Source organism: Ursus maritimus, unplaced genomic scaffold, assembly GCF_017311325.1.
Source record: "Ursus maritimus isolate PB19 unplaced genomic scaffold, ASM1731132v1 scaffold_24, whole genome shotgun sequence".
NCBI classification, from domain to species: domain Eukaryota; kingdom Metazoa; phylum Chordata; class Mammalia; order Carnivora; family Ursidae; genus Ursus; species Ursus maritimus.
The window spans coordinates 42,122,483-42,141,905 of record NW_024424897.1 but is presented as its reverse complement, the minus strand read 5'-3'; the positions used below and the strand labels follow the sequence as shown (position 1 = coordinate 42,141,905).

The following is a 19,423-nucleotide window of genomic DNA, read 5'->3' as shown; positions in this document are numbered from 1 at the left end:
AAGGCCAGATACAGCTGCCTTATCAAAATGGATACTTATTGCTCCCAAAGTAATGCTAAGCATTGATGAAGTTCTTAGAAATTTTTTTGGCCCATTCTTTAAAAGAACAAAAAATTTTTTAAAGTATGTGGTGCTGTTTTCGGCATCATTGTTTATCAGTGCTTGGTTTCATTGAGCCTTCTCGAAAATTTTGGTCATGTGACAAATCAGATTTGGGGTATGAAGGCACTTCCCAGAAATAATTCTTTTCCTTTTAAAAATCTTTTAATCTGTATGTGTGTGTGTATATATGTATGTGTGTGTGTGTGTGTATGCTTTGCAGAGATGTAGAAAACACAGAAAAAGCATTTATAAATACAGTACCCACAGACAGCAATTGACTTATCTTGCATGTTTCTCCAGGTATGACTTTTACCACATATATTGATGGATATTTTCTCAGAAAAGCTATTCTTCAGCCTACGTCTTCACCCAATAACTGGTCTTCCTTTCTTTTTCTTTGTTAAACGGTAGCAATGTATATTGAACAGTTACAGTGCAGTTAGCCCTCACTTAACCATCCTCCCCCCCCAGCTTTATCAAAATAGAATTGATGTATAACATTGTGTAAATTTAAGGTGTCCAGTGTGTTGATTTGATGCATTTATATATTGCAAACTGATTATCACCACAGCATTAGCTAACCCCTCCATTCCTTCACATACTGTTTGTTTTTCGTGGTGGAAATATTTAGTATCTCTCTTAGCAACATTCAGAAGTATATGATACAGTATTATGAACTATAATCTCCATCTTACATTAGATCCCCAGAACTTATTAATCTTCTAACTAGAAGTTTATAGCCTTTGACCAACATCTCCCCATTTCCCCCATCCTCCATCCCCTAGTAACTACCACTTTATTCTCTATTTCGGCTTTTTTAGATAACACATGTAAGTGATACCGTTCAGTATTTGTCTCTCTGCCTACCCAGTACTAGATCTTGAACATCTTCCTGTATCAATGAGACCTACTCTTTTCAGCAATAATTTGGTAATTGGTTATAAAATAACTATTTATTATTTTACCTCATTAGTGGTGAAAGCCACTTTCAGCTGCTCTCAAGGAAAGAGATGCGCATGTTAAACTGGGTTTAAGGGTCAGTTTCCTGGGATGCCACATGCTGAAGTTCTGTGGAATGCTGGATTTTGCTTTGATTTTTTCATGTGTGCATGTTCTAGGTGGTTTTGTTCAGATGAAGGCACAGCTGCCTAGAAGCAGCTGGGGCTGGTGCCAGAGTCTGACTCCAGTGAGTCTCATGACTTGGTCTTGACTCTTGAATCTGGGCTGTGTTTCCCCTGAACAAAATGTTAAATAGCCTTCCAGCCTATCCATGCAGAGGGACCACCCTCCCACCCCTGAAGTCTTGTGAAAATGCAGCCACAGCATAGCATTATGGTTTCCAGTAAAAAAAAACCCCTCCCGTTTACTCAGTATTTGGCATGACTTCATCTGAGCCATTCTTTTAGGAGGCAGGGAGGATACTCAAGTCTCCTCCACTTAAAAGGAGTTTAGAGGTCTTTGGGGCCAGATTTTGATGACATTTTTAGATTAGATCAGAAGGTAGGACACAGCGGTTCTTTTTGGCGCAAGAAAGAGGCATCTGAGGGTTGGATGAGACATAAATATTGTATGTTCCCAGACACACACATGACGGATGTTAGGCAGTGTCCTCACGTGACCTGTTGAGAGCAAGGATACTATGTGTCCTGCCAATTTCAGTATTTATTCTGGAATCTCAGGCTACTGCAAGCTGTTGGGTTGGGTTTTTTTAGAGTATGTGGTTTTTCTTAGATGTTAAAGGAACTTAAGAAAAATCTTAGATGTGGATAAGAAGGGCAGCATAACCCACAAATCACACTGCCTTTTCCTTTCCCTTTCGGTTCTATCCTGCCTTCCTGGGCTCGATTCGTGGAGGGAGGAGCAAGCCTGGGGAATGAGAAAACCACGGAATTTGAGTCAGTAGATCTGGTTTCCATCTTTGGTTCATCCTCTTGCTGCAACTTTGAGGAGTTACTTCACAGTTCCAATCCTCACCTGACCCCATCTGTAATATGAAAGTTAAGAGCTCTATGTCACACTGAAACTAATAGTACACTATATGTTAACTAAGTTGAATTTAAGTTTAAAAAAAATTTTTTTTTTAGATTTTTATTTATTTGACAGAGACACAGCGAGAGAGGCAACACAAGGAGGGGGAGTGGGAGAGGTTCGAGAAGCAGGCTAGCAGGCTTCCCGCTGAGCAGGGAGCCTGATGCGGGGCTCGATCCTAGGACTCAGGGATCATGACCTGAGCCGAAGGCAGACGCTTAACGACTGAGCCACCCAGGCGCCCCTAAATAAAAGAAAATTTTTAAAGAACCATATGTCATAAGGTTATTGTAAATAAAAATGTGTATAAAATGTATACTACAAGGGCACCTGGCTGGCTCAGTCAGAGGAGCCTGTATGTGCCTCTTGATCCTCAGGGTTGTGAGTTCAAGCCCCACGATGGGGGTAGAGATTACTTAAAAATAAAACCTTGAAAAACAATGCACACTATATACTGGTAAGGGTTATTCTGATGTGGTTCTCATCATCTTGTTTCTCCAAGGCTAGCCAGAAACACATACATGCGTGTACCATTTTTATCCCTCCTCCTTCCTCCAGCCACTGCCTTCCACCACCCACAGGCACACTAACTCCATTAGAAACTAGAATAGAAAGTGTTCCTGGAATTTCCTGTACTGTGATGTTTCCTGGATTTTAAGAACTAGACTCTAGTGCTTGGGGTATCACTTAGGCTGCTTTCACCTGCAAGTAATAGAATACCTCCATCAGTCGGCATCTCAACAAGAAACAGCATACTCGGATTAGGATTATTTGAGGAGAGTTTTATAAAGCGACTTTTTACGAAGATATGGGATTGTAGTAGAATCAAGGGACTTACATCAGCAGAGCTGTTCGGTTATAGCTGTGAGGCCCAAAGAGGGGAGGGAGCAGTTACTAGAACCTGGAAGGAGACTCCTGGATAAAGAGACACCTTCAGATAGGAGAAATAACCTTCAGTCAAGGGACACAGCGAGCCCGAAGTGACCCTATGGGGAGAAAGCTAGGGGAGTAAGTGGCCTGCCTTTACGCTCCTCCCTCCAGACTATCTCCTGCCAGGGCTCTAATGAAACACTGAAAACCCAAACCAAATCAAGCCTCTGCCAGTTAGGAAAAAGAGTAGGAGTGCCTGCTGGGTATACAATCATTAGGGTCTGCAATCTCTGATTTTTTTTTTAAGAAACAGCACTTGTAGGCTATTGCCAAGCTAGTTGCCAAGTGAATTGGGCCCAGCAGATTCTTGCCCAGCCCTAGAGTGCTACACCAAGGTCTGCCTGCTTAGAAGAGCAAAAACAGAAGCCCCAGACTCCAGGAACTGTCTGAAGCTCTACAGCTTAGGTAACCAGGAGAAGAAAGTCCTTAGAAAAATCCCTCTCACTCTGTTTGCAGAGAAATCCATTTCCTGTGAAAGTACTTAAAGCTTGTATTCCACATCTTCTTCCAGGAAGCATGTGGTGGTTTTCCCAAAAAGATAGAGCCCTGATCCTAGCATTCTTTAGCCCCCATGGTTGTCTAGAGTGGCACTGGGTACTTAACTTGAGGTGTCATCCCTCTGTTTGAGGGTATTAGATTGGTGCTTTGATGTCTTGGTAGAAGAGGAGTTTACCAAAGTGAGACCAGGACTCTGTAAGTGATTTATGAATTGGTTACAGTCCCTTTTTTTTTTTAAGATTTTATTTATTTGTCAGAGAGAGAGAGAGCACAGCAGGGGGAGCGACAGGCAGAGGGAGAAGCAGGCTCCCTGCTTAGCAAGGAGCCAGATGTGGGACTCGATCCCAGGATCCCAGGATCATGGCCTGAGCCGGAGGCAGACGCCCAACCAACTGAGCCACCCAGGCACCCCTGGTTACAGTCTCTTATGGGCCAAACAGTGACCACCTATCTGAAATGCAAGGGACTTTTTGCATAGTTCAGTATTTCTTTAAGAGCCCGGGGAGGGCTAATATTTAATATAATCCTTTGGACCTAAAAGGGAGGATATCATAAAGCCATTGATACTGTTCATATCTAATTTTATTTTTTATGTTTTTATAGCTGGGGGATGGGAGTAAGACAGGAAGAGGGTGTGTGTGTGTGTGTGTGTGTGTGTGTGTGTTGAAACCCTCCATTAAACTGCCAACAGGCGTGTTTGTTATTCTGTACTCTGATCATGTAGGTATCTGGCAGATTTTTGTTCCATTAGACAAGTTCATATTTCAGGCATTTGCAGGCTGGACCATGTGTCTGTGATATTAAGTTCCAGTGTAAAGGGGCAGAGAAGAAACATTGGGTGGTAGCCAGGGAGAGTTCGTGCCACATGTCTTCATAGATGTCAGTTTTGATTCTTTGAACACCCCTGTCACCAGGGCCAGAGGAGGCCGAGGTGTCTGTCACACTCCCCTGCTTTGCTGGTGGGGAGACATTGAAGTCTAGTTAGCTGGTGCACAGTGGTCAGCCAGCAGGAGGGAACCTGAGAATGAACCCACATCCCAATTGAGATTTAAAGGATTTTCTTAATAGCTTTTCAGTGAAATAATTTTAAAGCATTTAGGGACCACGGACAACACATAGAATATGCTCAATTGTTGCTTTTTCTTTCTTCTCCTTTCTACAGGCTGCCTAATGTCCTAAGAGGTAACCACAGACAGTCTAATTTTACTATAAATGATACTCCATTTTTACCAGTACTTTCCTCCCAGTAACTTTCTCAAACAAAGTTGGTGCTTTACCAAACATGTAACAAGAAGAAAGAAAGCAAATTGGAGGCAAGAGAATGGGATATCATGTGTATCCTGTCACTTAGATTTCCTTATTGTTCATTTATGAAGTAAAAGGCCAAATTCAGGTCTGAGATCACTCGAGGGAGAAAAGAACCTGAGACTTCTTTGCGTCATCCAGGCCATAAACCAACTCTGAAATTCTCTTTGGCAACTTGTTTACTTGATGCCTACCTGAAATAGGTGGAGGAAGTCAGTTGAATTTAAACATTAACAGTTTAAAATAATAAGTATGATCCAGTGTCTTACATCTGTCCCTACTAGTGATAGAGCATCAGAATAAACTGACTTGGGAAAAAGCTGCACTGGAAGACAGTTTGGTGTCACTGAGTAAAACTGACGGTGTATGTATACCCTGTGACCCCCGCTTCCGCTCCTGTATAGAACGTCTTTTAGAAACCAAAGTATGCACCGAGTGCAAGAGTGTCCATGGCAGTGCTGTTCAGAGTAGCCAACCTGTCCATCAACAGGACGGGTAAATAAACTGTGGTATATTCATCACATTCTCTGAAATTACAGCTGCACACGTTGATGAATCTTAAAAACAGTGTAGGCAAAAGGCAGCTGTGGAAGAATATATACAAAGAGTATGACTTCATTTATATAAGTTCACAACATGTAAAACGAAGCAGTATATTGAGAACAAAGCATGATGACATTATAAAGAAAGAGGATGATAAGCACAAAATTCAGGACAGAGTTTACTAAAACCTCTGAGGTGGGAGGAGGAAGGGAGGGAGCAGCAAGGGGTACCTGGCATAGTAGTGCTTCAAAGGCCATGCTGATGAGTATCTTGATTCTATCAAAGAGCTGTCTACCACTCTCAACCACTGCAGGTCCTACTGCAAAAATGAAAAAGCCAGCAGAATCAGACCTATCTTTGGATTGGGATTTTTCTTTCTCCTTTACAAGTAGGTGTCAGTTTAATTCCAGACCCCTGACCTAATATTTTCTGATGATTATCTCCCCCAGGAAGAGAAGGAAATCCCTGCTGGGCAAAGCAGCTGTAATGTCAGCCACTTCCTCTGAAACATACATTGTTGGTACCTATTGGCATAATTTCAGTCTCATTCCCTCCTGATTGATTAGTGATTTGCAGGCAGTTTTAAAAAATCATACTTTGGAAGGTTCTTGGGATCGTGAAAATTCCCATTTGCCTGTTGACTGGTAAGATAAGCTGTTCTTTTATATTCTTAGAAAGGTGAGAACAGCTACTCCCTGAGATAGATGTCTTCCCAGTCATTTGTATCAACAGGAATTGTCCTGCCATGGTGGCTAAGAGGAATTGGTACAGGTTTGAACATCCTCGTGATAGCTGAGGGATAGAAACTGGAGAACACAGCCATATGTAGGTCAGGAAACAAGAGTATCTAGATATGAAAGAAACTTTAAAGGGAAGCACAGGGCATTCATGGATGGATCACTGTGTACAGTTCAGGCCCCACCTCTCCAACCATTAAGTTTGCCCCTCCCCACAGCCACTCACTTGTTTGGGATGTGTGATATGTTGTCTCCTCCTAGGGGTGGCTGGAGGTCATGCAGCTTGGAAAGGGTAAAAACCCTACCTTCCTCCCAGCTATTGATTATAGCTTGTCTTCATAAACAGAATGACCTGTTCCCTACCAGGAAAAGCACCCTTCTGCTGTGCAGGCCTGAGTCAGAGAGAGCCCCACCCAAGCAGCAGACAGATGGGGGGAGCTGAGAGCAGGTGCAGAGTTGAGAACAAACAGGGGTTCACATTAGTGCAGGCGCATGACTCGGCAGAGATTCACAGGCAGGCGTGGCCCTGAGCCCGCGGTAAATTGTTTGGGGCTATTTCCCATTACACTCTGCAGTTAGGTAACTCTTCATCAACTTGTAAGTCATGGAAACCACACCCCTACATGCCACATCTAGGGACCTGTTTCCTGGGCAGGTGATCCTGACCAGCCACAGGGCCACCTTTTTCTTTTCGGCTAGGGCTTTGGCAACTGTGCTCCCTTGTTAGTATGGTTTGAAATGAAATTTCATCCCATCAGAACTTCTCTCCAGGGGTGCCTGGGTGGCTCAGTTGGTTGAGTGTCTGCCTTCGGCTCAGGTCATGATCCTTGGGTCCTGGGATCAAGCCCCACATCAGGCTCCCTGCTCAGCGGAGGAGTCTGATTCCTCTCTTCCTTTGCCTCTGCTCATGTACTCTCTCTCTTGCTCACTGTCTCTCTCTCTCAAATAAATAAATAAAATTTAAAAAAAGAAGAAGAAGAACTTCTGTGCATTAAATAAGCCAAAGGATGGTTATGTGTGTGTGATCTTCTTTGGGCCCCCTGCTTTTCCAGGTGTCCCCTTAGCTTGATGGTCTTTATCCAGAGATCCTTATGAAATGACCCTATGCTTTAGGCATATCCTCCTCCATTCCATACCAACCTTTTTCTGTGGATTTACCAGCCTCATCTTTGCTTTCTAATTCAAGAAAGATTACCACCCTTCTCACATTTCTACTTCAGTGATTAATCCTGTATCAGCTCTTTATCCCAAGTGTAAGAACTGGTAATGGGCTCCAATAGAGTATTTCTCTTTGTATTGCCTAGATGCTGTTTTGTTTTAGTTTCCCCCCCCCCCCCGGTTATTAATGTTAAATATGCTCATTATTTTAAAATTTTAAAACTTATAGAAATATAGAGTATAGGAAGTAACGCCCTCCCCGAAAGTATTCTGCCTTTCTTGAAGGGACCCCTGTTACCTGTTTGATGATGTTCCTCCAGGTGTTTTCCTGTAGTTATTATTGTAACATGGAAACTGACCATTCCAGATGTGGTCATCATGCTTTTTCACTTAATAGTATACCTTGGACAACACTCCACTAAAATGCTTGTTTTTAATAGCTTCATGCATGGCATGTAGTATATGGCCTGTAATTTAAATAGATCCTTTTTTTTTTTTTTTTTGGTGTCTGATCCTTTAGTACCACTGTATTACATAGTAAACATCCTTATATCTATATCTTTGTGTACTTATAGTATTTCTCTAGAATTGTTTGTTAAAGTGTTAAATTTCGAGAGCTGTTGTCAGATTTCACTCTGATAATTTCTACCACTACAGGGGCGCCTGGGTGGCTCAGTCAGTTAAGCGTTTGCCTTCGGCTCAGGTCATGATCCCAGGGTCCTGGGATCCAGCCCCAGGTTGGGCTCACTGCTCAGTGGGGAGCCTGCTTCTCCCTCTCTCCCCTCCTTGTGCTCTATCTCTCACTATCTCTCTCTCAAATAAATGAATAAAATAATTAAAAAAGAAAAAATTTCTACAATTCACATTCCTGCCAACTACATATGAGAGGACATGTTTGGCCATGCCATCATCAATACTAGCCGCTAGCAACCATTTTAAGCTCTTGTCAGTCTGATAGGTAGAAAAATCAGATCTCATATTTGTTTTTATTGTTGTCATTTTGCTTTGTTTTTGTTTTTTTGCTATTAGTTAAATTGAGCATCTTTACAAATGTTTATTACCTACTTCTTCCATTGGGTATTAACAAAGCATTTTGCAGGTTAAGATTTACATTTATCTGGGAGCGGTTTCCTGGGACGGTGTTGACTGATTTCATAGACCAGAGTAAGGCATTTCCTTTGTGTGTCCTCCACAGCAAACAGCGCCATAACAAGCTCTGGAGATCTCATTCAGACAGCGACCTCTCAGACCACCACGAACCCATCTGCAAACCAGGGCTAGAGCTCAACAAGAAGGAGATCACCACCTCAGCAGACCAGATTGCCGAGGTGAAGACCCTGGAGAACCACCCACCCATACCTCCTGTCTTTGTGGAACATGTCGTCCCACAAGATGAAAATCAGAAGGGCCTGCGTACCAAAGAAAGAATGATCTGCTTGGAGTTTACTTCTAGGGAATTTCATGCTGGACAGATTGAAGATGAATTAAACCTAAATGACATCAATGGATGCTCATCAGGGTGTTGTCTCAATGAATCAAAATTCCCTCTTGACAACTGCCATGCATCCAAAGCCTTAATCCAACCTGGACAGGCCCCAGAAATTGCCAGCAAGTTCCCAGACTTAACAGTGGAAGATTTGGAGACAGATGCCCTGAAAGCAGATGTGAACGTCCACTTACTGCCTCTGGAAGAATTAACATCTCGCCTGAAAGACCTCCCCATGTCCCCTGATCCTGAATCACCAAGCCCCCAACCCAGTTGCCAGGCTGAAGTCTCAGATTTCAGTACAGATCGCATTGATTTTTTTAGCGCCCTAGAAAAGTTTGTAGAGCTTTCCCAAGAAACCCGGGCCCGGTCTTTTTCCCACTCAAGGATGGAAGAACTGGGTGGAGGAAGGAGTGAGAGCGGTCGACTCTCAGTGGTAGAAGTAGCCCCTTCCGAAGGGACAGCTGATGACCAGAGAAGCAGCTCTTTGAGTAATACTCCCCATGCATCGGAAGAATCTTCAATAGATGAGGAACAGTCAAAGGTAAAAACTGTCTCTACCTAATGAAGTTCTTTTGGAAGGCAAAATATTTGGGACTCTGCTGTGTTTTATTTTTGATGTTGCTAAAGATTTAGGAAGGCAGTATGGGAGAGACAGTGTGGCTGACACTTTCCTTGAAAACTTAAGGTTTAAACATTTTTTAAATCCACTGCCTTTTGAGGAATTTATCTTTCCAAGCTTTTGGTGTCTTTGGAAGAACTTCTGAGAGGGCATGCTTGGGTGGAGGGGAGAGGGGGATTAGCCAAAACAAATGTCCTGCCTGAACAAGGAGAGGTCCCCTCCCTGGCCCTCTGTGGTTCAAATCGGATCTCACCAATATGAAGTGCCTGGGACTGACATGCTGCCTGGGGAAGTCCTGAGTCTCTCTGAGGAGGTGGCTTTGTTCGGGAAATTCTGTCTCAGAAAGTTCAGACTAGACAGGTGTAAATACTTGTTAGAGTAGCAACCCATGCTGAGTTCTTGCTATTAATAATGCTTCTGGTTTGGTCCTCATTTCAGACCCTGTGGTATCCAAGACTTGAGGGATAGTTTTGGGAAATGATTGAGAACAGACAGACTCTGAAGATTCTTCTCTGTGGCGTATGAGCCATTTCAGACCAGGGAAGGAACTACTGTGTATCATCAATTCTAAGACTCACTCTTATTCTCATTTTGACACTTCTGAAATTGGGATGCATCTTAAAAACAATGGTATCTTATATCAGTGTAATACAGTAGTTGGGAAGTAAATGGTGACAGTAAATGGATACCAAACTTCACTTAATGATTTCAGTGGCGGTGACATTTTTGACATTTCGTGATATCTGTCTGCTTAAACATACCACCTTGTCCATGACTTACCTTGTCTCTCTCTTTACCCCAGGGCAGTCATTGCCTCTGCTTCTGTCTTCTCTCCCCAAAGGTTATGCCTCTGCTTCATTTTTACTGGGAAATCAGAGTGCTTGAGCTCACCTTTGGACCAGTGGGTATAGCAGCTCTGACAGAAATAGCTTTTCTGCAAAGTCCCTTGTCATATGAGCGTTCTCTCCACAGCCTGTGCACACACTGGGCCTGCTGTGGCTTCTCTCCCAGTCTTGGCTCGTTTACCTCTGCCTGATGTCCCAGCAGATTTCTCCCAAAGGTGTAACTGACCTTGTTGGCTTGTACTACCTCTGACTTTCTTTTGAAGGAGAAAGACCAGAACAATTCCTAGGGAGATATTATATTTTGAAGGCTTACAAAAATGTTAAAGTAGGGAAACCTGGGTGACTCAGTGCATTAAGTGTCTGCCTTCCACTCAGGTCATAATCCCAGGGTCCTGGGATCAAGTCCCTCATCGGGCTCCCTGCTCATCGGGGATTTTGCTTCTCCGTCTTCCTCTGCCCCTCCCCTCTGCTCGTGCTCTCTCTCTCTCTCAAAATAAATAAAAAATAAAATATTAAAGTAGATTGATGGTTATCACAATGCCACTTTAAGAGATGTGCAACAGCCATTTTCAGATTTTGAAATCCTTATCTTTTTTTTTTTAACAATAGGACTTGATTTTATATTGGCTAATTTTCTTTTGCCTCGTTGTAAATCCATCTAGGAATTTGTAACTGGTAGAACAGTAATATGTCAGAAAGTCGCAGTTTCTAAGTTTGCTTAGGCATGTGGCTCCGTAAGCCAAGTAAACCTTTCCCAGAAGGAGCCATGTGAAACTTGGAAATTGTGTGATCAGGTACAGAGTGCCCTCACATGCTGGAATGCTACTGCCAAGAGATGCCAAGAGTGGGAGGGTAAGGATGAAAGTTGGCAGACAGAGGAGAGAAGAGAGTAGTGAGTCTCCAAATCAGACATCAGATGATAACCTCATTCATCTTGCCCTAACACTGGGCATAGATAAGGTGGCCACGGAGCCTTGAATGGAACTCTTCCCCTTGAACTAGGTTAGAATCAAACTGGAAGTTGATAGGCCAGAGAAGAAAAATCTCATCTACCCCAGTATGGCCTAAATCCTGAAGGCTGGTGGTCTTAGGAAAGTAAGGATTGGGGCACCTGGGTGGGTCAGTCGGTTAAGTGTCTGCCTTTGGCTCAGGGCATGACCTCAGGGTCCTGGGATCAAGCCCCGCATCAGGCTCCCTGCTCAGCTAGAAGTCTGCTTCTCCCTTTGCCCCTCCCCCTCCCCCTGCTCCTGTGCTCGCTCGTGCTCTCTCTCTCAAATAAAATCTTCAAAAAAAATGAAAGGATTATAGGCACCTCCTCCAAGGCTATCCGCTATTCATTTTTGGAGCAAGATACTGGGTTAGAATTCTGTTTGAGTAAACACAACAAAAGTTTAGTAGACAATGATATAAGCTGTAACAAATTTTGTATCTCTTCCTTTGATGAATCTGTTTTTTTTTTTCTCCTTGTATGACAAAACAGATGGCCAAAGGACAGTCCCATGCAGAGGACAGTCCCAGGCACTCCATGATTTGTGTCCTCATTGCCGAAAGGTTCTCCCGGATTAGAAGATTAGTAAGCAAAACATCTGGCATTTTTAATTAGACTGTGGTTTGCCATAACCATCTCACTATTTTCTCCCTAGGCAATCTCAGAACTGGTCAGCCCAGACATCTTCGTGCAGTCTCACTCAGAAAATGCAGTTTCAGTCAAAGAAATCGTTACTGAGATTGAATCCATCAGTCAAGGAGTCGGACAGATTCAACTGAAAGGAGACGTCCTATCGAACCCATGCCATACACCAAAGAAGCACACCATCCATGAGCTACCCCTTGAGAGGGCCCAGGCCCTGGAGAACAAACCTGGAAATCTGGAGCAGAACGAGGGTTCCTACACAGCCCAGCCTGAACTAGCCAAAGACTCAGGGAAGTGGGACCTAGAAGGCTGCCTAACTACACACTCATCCACCACAGAGTTGGAAGAAGAGGAACCAGCTGAGGAGGAACAAGAGCTCTGGGGCCCAGGAATGCACCCAGGTGCCAAGTGGTGCCCTGGGTCCGTGAGGCGAGCCACCTTGGAGTTTGAAGAGCGCTTGCGACAGGAGCAAGAGCACCATGGTGCTGCCCCTGGTTGTACCTCATTGTCCGTTCGTAAGAATTCCAAGAATGATTCTTCTGTGGCAGACCTAGCACCAAAAGGGAAGAGTGATGAAGCTACCCTTGAACATTCTTTTGTCCCCAAGGAACCAGAGATTAATAAGAGCAAAGGGAAGTGCAGTGGGTCTGAAGCTGGCTCACTACTCCATTCTGAGCAAGATGCCATTGTTCCAGCACGTGAGCTGCTGGAGTCTCAAGAGCACCCAGGGTCAGATACTAGAACAAAGCAGGAAGGAGTTCTGAAGGAGCAGAGGACTGTGGTTTCATGCCAGGGATCTGAGACACAGGCAGTCGNNTTTCCCTTCCGAAGAAGGTAGAAATCATTGAGTATACCCACACAGTTACAACCCCTGATCACCCTGGGCCAGGGGGTGAAAGAGCCACCAGCAAAAAGATTGGGGAGCAAGGACTAAGAAAAGTGAAAGTGGAGGACTCCATCACTGTCCTCTGTGCACTGGATGAAAATCTGAACAGGACTCTGGGCCCCACCCAGGCTCCTCTGCACCCCAACGTGCTACCTCTGCCTCGTTCTTCCCCGCCTGAGCACGACAGTCCCACCGACCTGACCTCCACCCTGAGCAGCCCTGAAGCCTGGGACGACAGCCTGTCGACAGCCCTGGAGACAGGAGCGCCTTTTGTCAGTCACACAACCCATGTACCATCTGCCAACTTGGATTGCGCACATCCCCAGACCGTAGTTCACCTGGAAGGCGTCACAGAGCAAAGCAGCACCGCAGACAACAAGCCGTCCTCAGAGCAGGGCAGCTGGGAAGGAGGTCGCGAGGGCCCCCTTTCCAGCGGCAATGAAGTGCCATACAAGGACTCCCAGTTAACTAGTGAAGACCTAAGCCAACTCGGTGACAATATTGGGGAGTTACAAGAAAAACTGGACCCATTACCTGTAGCATGTCAACTTCCACATAGCTCTGGTAGTGACAGTATAAAGGGTCTCAGCCATAGCCCCAGTGTGGTGAAGGAGCGCACTAAAGAAATCGAGTCCCGAGCGATTTGCCAGGGAGGGCTCACCAAACCATCCCAAATGAGGCATTCAGCTTCCCTCGCCAAGTTAGGTTACTTGGACCTCTGTAAAGACTGTTTATCGGAGAGAGAGCCTGTCTCCTCTGATCCCCCTCATCTCAAACTGCTTCAGCCCTTCATCAGAACGGACTCAGGCATGCATGCCATGGAGGCCCAGGAGCCCTCAGAAAACCCAGATGCCCCCCAGAACCTAGAGCCCACCAAGTATTTTATAGAGCAACTGAAAACAACAGAGTGTATCGCGCAGAGCAAGCCAGTGGAGAAGCCCATCGTACAGTATGCCAAAGAATTTGGTCACAGTCCGCAGTGTTTGCTCCCCAGGGCAGGACCCGAATTGACTAGTTCTGAAGGAGGCCTTCCTTTGCTACAACCCCAGGGAGCGCAGTGTGCAGGCCCAGCTCCAGGGCTGGCTGTGGCGCCCCGTCAGCAGCACGGCAGAACTCACCCCCTTAGGAGACTGAAAAAAGCAAATGATAAAAAACGGACAACCAACCCCTTCTATAATACCATGTGATTCTGAGCCCACACATGTGACTTTCTAAAAGAAATGTTTGTAAAAGGGGGCGGGTGTAATATGTAAGGAACATGCACTTTATGGGTTAATTTTATAATATTTTGGTCATTTTACTGTTCCTGGCGCATGCAGGGTTTGGGTTTTGTTTTGTTTTGTTTTTCTCTGTGTATGTGTGTGAGAGAGAGAGGGATTGACTTGGCCAGCAAGACCATTTTAGCATTTTTTATTTTTAGAAAATTCAAACCTCAAAAAATAATCATTTTCAAAGAGCACCTTTATCAAAGGCAAATTGCTGTTTTTCAATCAGCTCCCACCTGCTCCTCGTTTTGCCCTCTGAGAAAAAGCGTGCTTGCTTGAGGAAGGAAGCAGATGGGGAGGGTGGGGGTGAAGCTAGAGATCGGAAGCGCTCCCCTGGGCCTGTGTGATGATGGTTTGGGCTTCAGACCTGATGCATGGGATTGCGTGTTCTCAGCCTCGGGCCCCAGCCCACTGCGAGTTCCCCAAGTGGGCAGTTCTGCTTTGCTTTCAAGGGGGGGGGTCTTCCAGAAGCCACTTCTTCTGGATTCCTGAATATATCATTACCGAAAGGCATGATAATGGCTGGCTTTGTAAACTTACCAAGCAAATATTTTTCCCCCCAGGCACATAATTTTTCAATTAAAAGTGGACCCCAAATGGAATCTGAGGGATCCTGTGTAGAGGAACGCATCGGAGGCGGCGGCGGCTGCAATGACCCGGTCTCTTCCGGGTCAGCGGGCTCCGCATAGGCGGTCGCCTGGCCCTGCCTGCCGGGCAGTGTGCTCCGCAGCATCCTTTCAACTAAGCAGAGTAGGGACACGTTTGAAAAACAGCAACTGAAAGTCAGTGTGTTCTTGTAAAATGAAGCCGTACGTAGGGTTTTAACACTTCCATTACTTGAATAATTCTGTGGGCCTTCTGAGTTTAATGGCCATATTTTTTTCCAATTTACTTTCCTCCCTCATGCTGTTTCTCCCAGTGCTGCCCTTTTATTAAAATTTCATAGGTGATATTTGAATTGTTACATGACCTACGTATAACCTCCATTGAACGCAGAGTTTTCTTATCGATGTTATCACTGTTAACACTTGACATGTTTTTTTTTTCTTTTCCTGGAAGATTTGTCACTTCTCTAGTTTATACACAGTATTTATGTACATAATGTCACTTTCTTACAGTGTTTTGTTGATGTCGTAGGATCTTTTTTATTTAATCTTTTTAAGAAGGAGTAAAACTGCAACTGGAGAAAACACACAGACGCCACAGAAACAAAACTGATGGGTGTTGGTAGGAATCTGTGGAGTATATTGATGGTGGTTTTAATTGTTTAAATGGAGACTTCTGATTGCCAGCTCCTGCCAAATTATGTGTTAGTAACTTCCTCCTCAGAGAAACCCCTGAAGGCTCCCATTAGATCCCAGTTTGACTGAAAGCCGATTTCTCTTTGAGACTGAAATCCCAGAGCGTGTTGTTTGCCAGGAGCTGAGCCACCGCCAGGGAGTGTATGTGAGCTTTACTGCCGCCCAGGGTGCAAGCTTCTAATGGATTGGGCTGAAAGGGTGTGGGGAGGCCCCGGCCAAGGGGGCACCCACTATGACTCCATTTAGGGTGCTGCTGCTTTGCTGCTATTGTGGAGATCCTTAACCCGGGAGCATTTGCCATAAACAAGCCTATTTGGCTGCTTACAGAAAACATTTAGCCTGGAATGAAACACCTTCTGCGGCTCATCAAAACTGAAGAGGTTTGCAGATGCGCTTCCTGTTTGCTTTGGTTGATGCCCACATTGCTGAGACATTGACCAAGTGCAGACCTGGGCTTTGCTTTTTGGCTCATCACAGCACTGAGAGGAAAAGACAGAAGCCCAGACTGTCGAGGGGATGTCAGAGGCCAGCGTTGGGTGGGGGCAGATGGTGGGGTGACCCCAGGAGAGAGAAAAGGTGGACCGAGGCCATTCATAGGTGCTCCAGGGGAGCTGTGAGTCCAGTTGCTGTGTGGCCGCTGTGATTGGGTCTCAGATCGCTGCCAGGAGGTGGACTGGACAGAAACCTCCTGCTCTAAGTGGCTCTGTGATGTAGTAATTATATGTCCCTGTGCTGTCCTGGAACAGTTTCTTTAAATGTTCAGATGTGTCCTCCACACGGCTCTGTGGCTCCCGGGTGTTGAACGTGTTGTCAAGTGTTTTTGTTAGGTGGTGTGTACCAGCGTGAGGAGGCTTGCAGGACAGGGTTAAGAATTTCCAGGGCTCGTCCATCTCAGCCGCCCTGTCTTGCCGAGGTCGTTCCGCCACCACCCATATGATAGGGAAAGGACAGGAAGTTGTGGCAGGGTGGGGAGAGAAGGATTTGCAGGAGGTGAAGAGAATGGTGTCCCCTCATTAACCCTTTGAAATGGTGGCATCCCTCACATTAAGAAGGACAAGCAGCATCGACAGTATGGCACTGTTCTCTCTTCTCCCTGCAGCTGTGGCTAATGCTCACTATCCCTGCATTAAGTAGCAACGGAGATGGGGAGGAGATTCCTCTAATGCTGTGAAGAAAACTTTTTTTTTAAAGGAAAAAGAAATAGTCTTGCTCTGCCTTCCCTTTTTTAAATTACATTCTTGGTTATCATTTAATTTACCTGCCTCAGTGAACATCCTCCGTTCGGGGTCTTGTAATTCCTGCCACGGGGTTGTGCCAGCCCTCTCAGACCCCCACAACTGAGTGTTCTTGTGTTATTTGCATAGCTGAGCGATGTCCAGGGGAAGTACATGATGAGCCATCAAGAACTCCTCAGACTTTGTTGTCCTCAGACTTTTTGATAATCTCGGATGGCCTGTTTCCCTTTTCTGTTCATGGAAAACTCAGACCCGGAACAGCAGGTCTGGTACGTTGGCAGAGATGAGTAGGAAAAGTCTTAACATCTTGCTCAGTGCCTCTCTTTATTTTGAAAATCACCATAGTCTGACTCTCAGTTACTCTGGAGGGGAGAGAGAGAGAGAGAGAGAGAGAGAGAGAAAGAGCGAGTGTGTGTGTGTGTGTGTGTGTGTGCGCGTGTGTGCGCATGTGCAAAAATATTTTGAAAAGTAACATTTTGGTGCATGGGGTAGAAGCCCCAGGAGCACGCACCTTTTGAGCTGTAATCTGGAGGGTTACCTGGTCAGTAGGAAGGAGAGAAACTTCAACCTTTCCTTGATTTTAGAAACACTTAGGGGGGCATATACGATAGTAGACCCGTAGTACTGTGCGGTTATAACAGTCATCTCTCCTCATTTTGGTTGCCTTTTAGAGTCTTAATGTTTGGGATCATTCTTAGCACCCCCGGCTCTTTATCTAGCATTTTCCTGGTTCTGTATGTTTATCCCAACTCGTCCTCATTTGGGGAACCACTAGAGCCCCAAGGACAGCCGTCTTGCTCAAGGGCCCCAGACAGATACTTTTGGATAGACCTGAAGTTTCTCAAACATCGCAGCTCACAAAAATCTTCACCTGTTCCATCTGAGGATTTCAGTTCTAAAGTGATCTAGGCATGTTTGGTAGAGATGTTTTTGTGGGAGTTTTCTTTTAAGAAAGAAAGCATCATGCAAAGAGGGTCACTTTTAAGGGCATTTAAAAATTTTTAAAGCCATTCTTTGGCTCTCTTTGACAACTACTTGTGGATACTTTGTTTACATTGTGATAATTAAAATATGCATCCTCTTGACAGCCACTCAGTCCCCTCCTCCAGGCGCCCAGCCCCGGCTGTCCTGTGAGTCCTCACGCAGAGCAAGGCCATGGTGGTCAGGCCTTACTCACGGGGAACTGGGGAGGACCGGAGCTGACTTCCACCTGTGCGCTGCACTCCTGCTCAACACTCTGTGTGGAAATAGCCCTTTCCTCAGTCAGTGATGGTGTGTCTTACAGTGATGGTTATAATGGTGAATGGCTAGTGTCATTTTTGTCTAAATTTGTTTTGCTTTTTGATGGTAGATGAAATGTTAGCTCTTTCAGCACCAATCCAACTTGAAGGTATCTTGGACTTTGTTTTCCCTTCCAAACTAAAAGATCAAGGCATGTATTAGGCATAAATGTATTTGCTGCCTCAACTCATCTGACACCCATGTTAGGAAAAAACCTGCCACCAAAGCGGGAAGCTGCACACTCCTAACCCCTGTCCCAGGGCTTTGGGGTCCCTTGCTGCCATGGAGAGCTATTGCAAGGTGCTTGTGTACTTTTCCAGCCTGGAAGTGGAGGCTGACTGGGCCTGGCTCCTGCTATGAAGAGAAAACCAGCCTCATTTTCTCAGTGCCCCGGAGATCTAGGACAGGACTTCTAAACTGGAATCATCCCTCATTGGCTTGAAGATGCCTCAAAGGGTATATGACTAGTGCTGCCATCTGGGTCCTCACAGCGACACTGGTGGTAGTATCCTCTGTGCACATGCAGAACTAATACCCAGGGCTTAATTCAAGCTGATGACCCAATCTGGAAACTGGGTAACTGGCCCTGAAATGATTCTCAGTCAACAGGCCCACAGGGAATTGTTTGGTTTTGGGGGGGATGTTTTTTTTTAGGGGGGGTTGCCTGGCATAGCTTAAGGTGCCTTTTTTTTCTTTCTACTTTATTTTGTAGGACTTGTTCTAAATGTAGAAAACAAGTCCAAAAGACTCTCCCACTGACTGTTACCTTTGCCCCAGGCCAGTCCAAACTTTTATGCTCACATTTTATTAAATAAAGCAGGTGCTCCCTGGAATCTCTGGGACCTTTTTGAGGCATTTGAAGCAGAATATAAAGAGTGGTCTCATCTCCTTCCTTAATCTTCCTGGTGGTTGGGATGTTCCACTTGTATCATAGATTTTTTTTATTACTGATGTGCTCTGCTGTTTTTAAATGTGAACTTGTGCGAAAATGTGCAGATTCAATGTTCTTGTTACAGATTAAATAAATTTTTATTTTGAAGATGAAACGTGTATTTGATCAAGTCCAAAAAAGGGGGGGGGAGGCGGTGCTAGAGAAGGTGGAGGGATTGGAAGAGATCACTGGTGAGCAGCGGGGAACATGGAGCAGTTCTCCTTGATCTCCATCACGCACATCCTTAAGAGCTGAGCTGGGTGGGGGGGGAGATATAGCTTTCTACCTCCCAAAAAATAAAGACTGGATGGGAAATAGAATCACCAAAGATTATTTCAGACTTTGTGGCTCCAATCAAGTGACCAAGCTGGGAACTTGCCTGGTCAAAGAGGCTCTTGCCAAAGCCACCACCTGAATGTTAGGAGAATGAATAAGCAAAGGGACCAAAATTCCTCTGCCACTTGCAGTACACAGTGACTGCTCTGGGACAGCTGCTGTGACCCGCCCCGGCAGGGACTAGATTTCTTGGGTGGCTGACCTCTCTGGACATTAGTGAGATAGAGCTCACAGACTTTCAGCACAAGCCACCTCAGCTCACAGAGTGATTTCTAGAAATGGGGCATGACTTTCTAAAGAA

At 45.1% G+C, this 19,423-nt stretch overlaps 1 protein-coding gene across 1 annotated transcript in view; it reads left to right on the top strand.

The window, feature by feature from the left end:
- Positions 1–18,896, top strand: part of SSH2 (slingshot protein phosphatase 2) — a 239,943-nt gene extending 221,047 nt beyond the window's left edge. The window contains 3 exon segments of the mRNA XM_040641086.1: positions 8,497–9,331; positions 11,898–12,708; positions 12,711–18,896. Of these exon segments, the coding sequence (XP_040497020.1) occupies positions 8,497–9,331; positions 11,898–12,708; positions 12,711–13,960 (2,896 nt within the window). The 3' untranslated portion in view covers positions 13,961–18,896.
- Positions 18,897–19,423: the final 527 nt, after the last annotated feature.